The sequence below is a fragment of the Gobio gobio genome (genome assembly GCF_949357685.1).
Source record: "Gobio gobio genome assembly, chromosome: 8".
NCBI lineage: Eukaryota > Metazoa > Chordata > Actinopteri > Cypriniformes > Gobionidae > Gobio > Gobio gobio.
Window position 1 is genome coordinate 16068729 of NC_137114.1, and position 10100 is coordinate 16078828.

The 10100-nt window shown below is 42.4% G+C and overlaps 1 protein-coding gene across 1 annotated transcript; it reads right to left on the bottom strand.

The window, feature by feature from the left end:
- LOC307130308 (E3 ubiquitin-protein ligase RNF14-like) lies at positions 1-9865 on the bottom strand (the record flags this gene model as incomplete). The annotated part of the gene is made up of 8 exons (XM_079823276.1): positions 1-160; positions 2187-2287; positions 2888-3019; positions 6773-6964; positions 8377-8586; positions 8695-9201; positions 9372-9502; positions 9715-9865. The coding sequence occupies 8 exons, from the start codon at positions 9863-9865 to the stop codon at positions 1-3; spliced, it is 1584 nt and encodes a 527-aa protein (XP_079679402.1).
- Positions 9866-10100: the final 235 nt, after the last annotated feature.

Here is a 10100-nt window from a genome sequence, read left to right on the forward strand (position 1 = left end):
TTAATAATTTTGCCAGCTGAAATCCAGAAACTTCTTAATAAAGGAGGATACATGAGGGTTCAGGCCAGAGTTCTTTCTTTGCACCAGCTTCCCACTTCTTTTGCTGACCTGGAACTTTGAGGAGCACTTGCTGTTGCCAGGGTTAATCCCCACAATGAACCTTTAAATAAAAGAAAGAATTAGTTAGATCACTTGACGTGTACAAATGTTTTAAAAATTGGTCAAGACAAAAAAATGTGTCATTTACTCACACAAACCCATAAAGCACAAATTAATTAATATTCTCTCTCTCTTCATTTTTGTCTATCCAGTCAAAGTTTTTTAGCATCAAGTGCATAAAGACATTGTTAAAGTAATTCATATGATTTGAATCCATATACACTTTTTGAACTGGGATATTTTGGTTGAGTGGACTTTCAGTGGATGGACAAAAATGAAAAAGATTCAAAATATAATAATTTGTGATGAACAAAAGTTTAGAACAACATGAGGGTGAGTTAATAACAGAAGTTAAATTTTTAACTGTATTAAGATATGAAAAATTAGCAAAATATCTTAAAGGGTCATGAAAAACTAAATTTTCTGACATTTTAACAGAGGGGTTTGTGTTACACATGACAACACATTGTGTTGCACCTCCATGAACTCGTCAATTAAAGTCTTAATTGATGTAGCTGGCAGAATCATTTTTGACTGCATCCTCAAATAAAGTGAAGCCAAATTTGTCAGAAATGTGTATTTGTCAAGCTGAATGGCCTGACCGCTGTCTTGAAATTCCACATCAAAGCCTTCAGTAGGCCTATTTACATCTGGCACAGCAGCAGACATTTCAGTAATATCTGCACATACAGATTTCTCAAAATCGTATTTATGATTTCTACTGAGGTGTGCTGAAAATGACGACTTCACTCTAAAATACTTTTTACAGCCAGCAATCAGACATTCGATTTTTTTTTACCATCTCGAATGTGCTGTCTTAGATGTTCACAAAGACTGGAGTATTCGGTCGACACGAATGTACAGCCTTCAATGATGCATTTAGAATTCAGATCGTTTTCGTCCTTTTTGTGGCCTTTCTGTGTTTGCGGTACATGTGTGACTTAAGTGCGGAGAGGTGTTGGAAAGTGCACGGGCATTCAGGAACTGCACACTCAAATCTGAAGTTCGCCGTGTTTTTGTGCCCCTTTGGCATGATTAATAAAGGCAAATAATGTCTCCACAGAGATGCCACAGTGCTTGCATAGGAACATTGCATGTTTTACTCTAGCAATAAATGCATGCTGAACATTTATATGGGGTAATACGTTGACGGCAGGCGATTAAACACAACGTATTAAGAGCCGGGGGGTGAAAACGTATTACATTTGAAGATAAAGGTAAACTGTACTCAATTTGTCTTCTGGGAAACATGCAAGTATCTTCTGTTGCTTCTGAAGGGCAGTACTAAATGAAATATATATATATATATATATTTTAACAAAATAAGAAACATTTGGACCTCTTCATCCTGTTCAAAAGTTTTCACCCCCAGCTCTTAATGCACCGTGTTTCCTTCTGGAGCATTAGTAAATGTTTCAACCTTTTTAATAGTTGTGTTTGAGTCCCTCAATTGTCCTCTGTGTGAAAAGATGGATCTCAAAATCATACAGTCCCTGCTGGAGAGGGTTCAAATGTGCAAAAGATGCTAGAAAACTGAAGAATGTGCAGGACCTGGAGGATTTTTCTGAAGAACATTGGGCAGTTTAACTGCTCAGGACAAACAAAGGACTCATGAACAACCATCACAAAACAAAAAAACAGCTGTGGATCATCCAGGGAACAACACGCAGGATTGAGAATTAATGGTTCATAAACTTTTGAACGGGGTCATTTTAATAAATTCAGCAATTTTTTTGTCTATATGGAAAAAAAATTATGTAAAATGTCTTATTCAGGACAGTACTACATAAAAAATAACATGCATTTTGTATGATCTCTTTTATTTAGTTAAAATGATTCACATTTTCAAAGATACTGTGGTTCACATACTTTATCTTTCCACTGCATATGACCATATTGGACCCATGCATAAGTAGTAAAAATGGAAAAGCTTATGCGCAGAACACCACCATGTTCAGGGTCAAACATGGAGCTGGACCAGTATTGTTATGGGATGCTTTGCTATGGCAGGAACTGATAATCTTGACTGTATGGACATCATTGATTCTTTGTAGTAGCAAGCCATTTTGGCAGAGAATGTGATGCCTTCTGTGCATAGACTGACGGTGATGATCATTGGACTTTCCAGCTGGACAATTATCCCAAAATATAATACATCCAAATTTTACCAAAGCTTGGCTCAGGGATTGGTACTAGAATGTTCTTGAGTGGCCTGTTCAGTCTCGGGATTTAAATCCCATTGAAAATCTTTGTTGAGATTTGAAGAGAGCAATGACAGCACAGATAATATCAGTGAAGTTCACTGGACGTTTTTGGACATGAGAATGGACTAAAATTCCAGTAGAGATGTGCTAGAAGCTTGTAAGCAACAATACGTTCTCAGAATCATTTAAATGTGTATTAACACTTTATTTGGTGGTTTGCTGATGCCTTGTTGAAGTGTTTTTATAAAATGTTGTTCACATTTTCTTGCAGGTCCGAAAGGTTAAATCATTTCAATTGCAAATGTCCATGCTGCACAAACAAGTGACGTGCGCACAGGAATAGCCTATTGAAGTAGTTACCGGTATGTGCAAAATATGCATAATGCAGGATATATATAGATGATAAGTGAACATGGTACAAAGTTCATTTGAGGGCACGTATATAAAACCTATACAATGGCACTTGAAAATTACATTAAAAAACACATTACATCAGTTAATTGCCATATTTTGCTGCCGTCTACCTGGTTATAGCACGGAGATCTGGAGTCTGTGTAGTGGCTGTAGGGACTCCTAGAGTCGAGAACTTCAAAGCAGATCCAGCAGAAATACTGCTCACAGTAGGAGCAGGTCATCTTGTTACAGCCCATTATTTTCTACAAAAAAAAAAAAAAAAAGTGTCAGATAATTGATGGAAGTTTCTACATTTCAAGCAATATTGTTAGTTCCCTGTCAGTCGGTCACGTTCGACGTACGTCAGAATGTGAACCGACGAATTGAGTGTGAACTAAACGGCCAATGAACATTGGCGTGCGAGATTTGCATGCAGCACTCCGCCCCCGCAGCCAGTAAGAGAGAGAGAGAGTTTGTTGGCGGAAAGGCACTTCAGCAGCGGCTCATACGGGCAGACACTGCATCTTTTTCAAGATGTCATTCCGCCCATGCGTTTCTGGATGCGGTCGTTCCCTGTCGCCGGCTGATGGTCACAATCGCTGCGCCACATGTTTGGGTGTTCAGCATACTGAAGCAGCATTCGTGGATAGTTCATGTTCTCACTGCGGGAACATGACTATCGCAGTGTTACGGGCTTGGTTCTCGAGGCCAAGCACCCACCCCTATGCCCTGATCTAATGCTCCCTCCGGTGAAAATCCCTAAAATACTTTGGCGAACAGACCGGGGGACCTGAGGATAACATTTAGGGCTTCCTGCCGAGACAACCTCTGCGGGCCACTAATCCCTCCACACTGCACCCTGTGGAAGAGCATGGTGGTCCCTCAGTTGAGCAACAAACCGTCTCTCTCGGTGCGCCGGCCGACAGGGCATCGGAAGGTGAGCTGTCATCGTTGCCTCCTTCTGGGAGAGTGGAAATCTCCACCATGTCCCGAACCGTCTCGGTTGGATGATTGGTTTCTTGGGGCAGCCCGCACTGGTTCTCAGCGTCCCGCCCCGGTTCCTTTCTTCCCAGAGGTGCATGTGGAGGTGACCCGGTCTTGGAAAACTGGATGGCGGGGAGGCCAAGGGGTACGCGGGCATCTCACCAGTTGAGCGTGCCATCGCAATGCAACTGTGTCTGGCGGCCGCCAATTGGAGGGGTAGTCCGCACCACCCATCCCGGGCCTGTAAGTTCTTGTCCAACTTAACGGACAAGGCTTACAGAGCCTGTGGACAGGCTGCCTCTGCTCTCCATGCCATGGCATTGCTGCAGGTCTACCAGGCCAAGGCACTCATGGACATGGCCCAGGGTGGTCCTGACCAACCACTGATGGATGAGATGCGTTAAGGCCACTGACTACGCCCTACAGGCGATGAAGGTGACGGTGCGCGTGGTTGGTCAGGAGATGGCCACACTTGTGGTCCAGGAGCACAACCTATGGCTCAAACTGGCTGACAAGTATCGGTTCCTTGACTCCCCCGTGTCGCCGGTGGGCCTATTCGGCGACTCTGCCTAAAACTTCGCCCAACAGTTTTTGGCCGCACAGAAGCAGATGGAGGCGATCCGGCACCTCTGCCTGCTCGTCGCCGAGGGCGCCTGCCCGCCTTGTCCTCCGCCCCTGCCAAGTTTGCAAAGCAGCAACTTCCACCCAGCAGCCAACCGGGAGCCGGGTGCAGCCAGGCCAGGTGGCAAGCGGTCACGCAAGAGGCCTTGAGACGGGTGACCCGAAGGATTTGAGGACTGCTCTTTGGGCGCCTGTGTCTTCACAAAAGTCGCAGAGGCGGGCAGTTTGTGTTTGAATTCTCAACTACCTTGACAAATGGCTCATCCTTGCCCAGTCGCGAGAGCAGTTGTGCGAACACAGGGACATGGTGCTCAGTCACCTCAGCCAGTTAGGTCTTCGGGTCAACTGGGACAAGAGCAAACTCTCCTCTGTGCAGAGGATCTCTTATCTCGGTATGCAGTTGGACTCGGTCAACCGGACAACGTGACTCACAGAGGAGCGCGTCCAGTCAGTGTTGATCTGGCTGAGTATGCACAGCAGCAGGACAGTGGCCCCACTGAAGTTATTTCAGAGGCTCCTGGGGCATATGGCATCCGCAGTAATGCCGTTGACTTCATTCCTGAGGCTGAGTTTTCCTGTGGAACAAGTGTCCAGGCATGCTGTGGTCTCCACAGATGCCTCCACCACCAGATTGGGGGCCATGTACAACGGGCATGCAGTTTCGGGTCTGTGGACGGGGCCTCAACTGCAGTGGCACATCAACTGCCTCGAGTTGCTAGCAGTATGTCTTGCGACGGGCCGCCTCAAAGGGTTGTTACGAGGCAAGCACGTACTGGTCCATACGGACAGCACCGCGACCATTGCGTACATCAACCATCAGGGTGGTCTACACTCCCATCGCATGTCGCAACTCGCCTGCCATCTCCTCCTATGGAGTCAGAAGCATCTGAGGTCGCTTCGTGCCGTTCATATCCCAGGCGTGCTCAACCGTGCAGCCGACGAGCTCTCATGGCAGCCTCCGCTTCCAGGAGAATGGAGACTCCATCAACAGGTGGTCCAGCTGATATGGGACCTCTTCTGGTTCCCGGAACTGATGCTCCTCGCAACAGCCCCTTCTTGGCCTATTTCTCTGAGGAAGGACCTTCTGACTCAGAGACGGGGCACCCTCTGGCACCCGTGTCCGGACCTCTGGAAACTCCATGTCTGGTCCCTGGACGGGACGCGGATGTTCCAGGTGACCTACCACAGGGTGTGGTAGATGCCATCCCTTCCGCTAGCGCTCTATGTATTACGCCTATATATATATTAAATGCAGAATATATTTATGTTATTTAATTAATAAAACTGTGCTATTAGTCGACTAATGGCTTAAATTAATGACTAATAGTCGACTAGAAAAATTTAGTCAGGGGCAGCCCTAGACAATTCTGTACCTTTTTACCCCTAAAAGTTTTATGGTAGTACTCTAATATGCTAACCTAGAAATCTAGACGCACCCTAGCGGCAGAACATTTATTTTGCCGCGAGTGTAGTTTAGCAACTCTCGGTAGACCTGAGAGCTGGAAAAACCAAACTCTGGTCAGGCCAATCACAGTGTGTGTAGAGTCGGTGAGCGGGCTTAACATAATGACGGCACATCACGGCAGAGTTGCGGCAGTTCCGCGTGCTACTCGTAAACAAAGAAGCTGACGCACAGCGGTCTTTCGAATCGGCTTTGGCCGCGACTCTGGAAGACTTGGAGTTAAGCTTTTCTTTGAGAAAAGAACAAAGAACAGCACTGAAGTCATTCTTAAGAAAAGAAGATATATTCAACGTTTTGCCGACCGGATACGGTGAAAGTCTATCAACTAACGTTAGCTCGGCTTCACCTTCTTCTTTGCTCTGGTTGGTTGTGGCGCTCATGGCGCTATCCAATTGCATGCAGAGGGAATTTGAAAGACAACCCTTTATCCCGCCCCTCGGATTGAGCCCTGCCAATGGTGTGTTCCCAGACCCAACATCTTGATGTGGGTCTGGCTTGTCAGGCTACTAATATGCACTTTTTAGAGAAAAATAAGGTACAAAGTTGTCCCTTTAAGGGTATTGCCCCTCTGACAAGCTGTAAAATGTATGTGCTGTATATTGTCAACTCATTAACCTCAGCAGTGATTAATTTTAATTTGACATGAACAAATCGGAATGTATAAATGAAAACAATGTTACTGTACACTAATTTTTCAAGTCAGTGAACATTACCATGCCAATACACGAGCACAATATTTGGACACAAGCTTTGCAACTACATATAAGAATACTTTCTGTTCATGACTTTATCCAGATTTGTTAGTCATTTCTAATGACTAACTAATTGCTGGAATTTAGGATCAAATCCAATCATACACTTATCTTATGAGGCCTGTTTCTAAGGATCACACCTTTAGGACCACAAAAGTAAAATGTCTGTTTGCAGTCACGAGGTAGTATTTTCTGACCTGTATGCAAGCTCCACATGAAGGGCACTGTTTAGAGTTATCCTTCAGCCAGTCTTCACTTAAAGCATCATCAATTGCTCTTTGAATTAGCTGCTTTTCATAATTCGCTTCAAGTTGTTTCTTCTCCTCTTCACTGGCAGCGAGTAACTCATCCCTCAACCTGCGAAGCTCATCTGTTAAAGAAATGCAGACCTATTATACTGAGCAAAGGAGAATAAGATTGTCTTTTATATATATATTTAGTTAGGCCCAGTTTCTCAATATAAACTTTTGTTTAACATTTATTTTAAATAAAATACATTTAGTATTGAACTTTTCAATAAAAGCAAGATCACATTCATAATAATGATGTAGGAATGAATGTCACAGGTGCATTGAACAGATATTGGAAAATATTATAATAGTATAATATTTTACAGACTAATTACACAGTCCAAAGCTCCTCCTTCAAGCTCTTGTCATTTCAAGACTGGAGTACAGCAATGCTCTATTGGCCAGCCTTTATTTACGTGATCAGATTACTTTTTTTCAAGGTTTTTGGAAACACCATTTTGAGTTTTCAGCTTTTTTTTCTGCATTCTATTGCGTTTAAAACAGACGACTATGAGCTCTCGCACAAAAAATTATAAAATGCATAATAAAAATACAAAATGTATAATTTAAAACATTAAGATGAACTACACATGGGAAAAAATATTACAGATCTAGACAAATTGGGTGGCTTTTAGTTAAAAGAATGTTATGCATATTTTTCACACTGACTTTGCAATATTTATAAAATGTTAGAATAGTAATAATGAAAAATGAGTACGCCTAAATGTGTGCCTATTCTGTAGCCTACAGTAGGTAAGGAATACAAAATCCCTGACATGGAGTGGATAAATACAGTAGAAAGATTAGAAGAAAATTAGTCCATCAAATCCAGCAAGAAGCTTTCTCTTCCCGATTCGTGAGAGGATTTATTCGTTTACATTTTTTCCCGTTTATTTGGGGGGGGGGGGGGGGGGGGGGGGGTTAATCCATTTTGGAATAAGGCTGTAACATTACAAAATGTAGAAAAAGTGAAGTGCTGTGAATACTTTCCGGATACACTATATAAACCTCACATTTGTGCTCAATTTTAGTTTTTATTGCTGAAGTAACAGCTGAAAGGTTTTTTTGAGCTACAGATGTGAATTTGCTTCAGCCTGAGGCTTATTCAGTTCACTTTTGGTGTGAAAGGTTTATTATAAAACAAACAAAAGTATGTAATGCATTACTTTCCATAAAAATATCTAAGTAAGACAATGACTTGCTTTTTTATGGAGTAAGCATTACTTTTAAAAGTAACTTTCCCCAACACTGCTTGTAGACACAAAATTCCTCTTCTTCTTTTCTGCATTTCACATCTGTCTTAGCGTTTTGCCTATACCTTTTAATAAACCTGCTATTGTATACTATGAATATTGTAAGCTCTGTGACAAATTGATTCCTCTGTTACTTTGGATAAAAGTATCTGCTAAATGCATAAATTTAAGTCGCTATACATATAAAACTGATTGACCTAACTGTACTTGTGTTTATGAACATTGCCATTCCACTGTGGTCTTACATTCTTTGCAGCGAGAGGGGCCATGGTATGTTCGGTTGCAGAGGGTGCAGAAGACGAACTGGCATGAGGGGCAGATGCCCATGTTGGCATCAGGCTCGATCACCACAGCCATGCAGCAACTCATGCGTGGACAATAAACCACATCTGCCATTAGGTTCAGACTCGACTGCAGAAGGAGTCGGTCATAGCGGGCAAATTCATCTTCGCCCACGAGAAGTTTCACCTACAGTATAATAACAGTATAGCGGCGTTAGTTTGTCTTAATCCACTGTTCAAACAGCTAAAGTGCTTAATAGCCTATACTCAGGCACAAACACGCAAGAAAAAGTACCTGTGCAGGAGAGGCCATGGACATACACTCGGGCTCAGGGCAGGTAAGGCACTGGACTGTGCCATCTCTAATCTGGATCTGAAAGTATTCCTTCACACAGGCCTTGCAGAAGACATGCTGACACTCTTTGAAGAGCAAAAAGCTGGAACCCAGATTCTCAGAGAAACAGATTCCACAGCAAAACACCTTGCCATCAAACACCTTCTGTTTCTGAGCTTCATTAAAATCCAGCAGCTGGGTTAGTATATCTGTGTGAGGGTCAAATTCTTGAGCCGCTCGTTGGTCCAACTCTTGCACTCTTGCACTCTTTTCTACAGCAGTGTCTACTGCTTGGTTCTGACCAGATTCACATTGAGGCTGCCCACCAATGGTTCGGATCTCGAGTGGAGATTGGATGTTCAGAAATTCCAGAGTTTCTTCCTTTAGAAACTGGATCCAGATAAAAAGAACCACATCGCCCCTGTTCTCTTCCCACAGTTCGTCCAGTCTCTTGCAAAGTGCGGTGATCTTTTAGACATTAATTGAACAGAGATTATTTATCTTAAGGGTTCTGCCATTATCATTATGACAATTATCATGTCCAAAGATAAAAGACCAAATAATTCTATAAATAAAAATAAATTATTTAATTATTTAACATACCATTTATATACAGCTCAAATGCTAAAACTGCAAACCTGGACTCTTGAAAGCCATTTGGAGCTTAGGGTAAAGACTGGAGCTGATGATGAAGGGTAGTCTGTAGGTAGATCAAAACTCAGAACTAAGGGGGGTAGAAAGGATATTCCACACTCTATGCATGCCTCCCCTATGAAAAATATGTACAAAACATAAAGACTATTGAGAACAGATGCATTAGAGCCTCAAAGTTAATTGAATTGAATCAAAATTTTTGGCCTTGGTATCATGTTTATCATGATAGTTTGACAGTACCCTATAATAGTTTAACATACAATGTTTTTCAAAATCAGTCATATGTTTTTTTTTTTTTTTTTTTTTAAATCTTGTATAAAATCTTACCCTTGACTAGCAGTCTGAAGTTTGGAGGAAGCTCAAGGCACAGATGGATCTTGCCACTTGGTCTTGATTCTGTCCTGTGAAACTCCTCTTCATCATATATGCTCGCTAGAGCCAGCAGTTCATCTGTTTGTGCTTCCTGGTTGGCTGACATTTGAACATTCCTGAGATCTATATGAAAATAAGTATTGTAAAACTTCTCCAATGGATTAATAGACTGCTATCTGCCAGACTGATGCATGACAGTGCAAAAACAGGGACTGTATGTAGAACATTAAGTCGTTTTAGAGCCAGCATAAAACAGTGCATTTAACTTCTGTAAGTAGTCAGTGATGTATTCACAAGTGAAACAGGATATACAACGAGAAAAGATAAAGCGGTACTATATT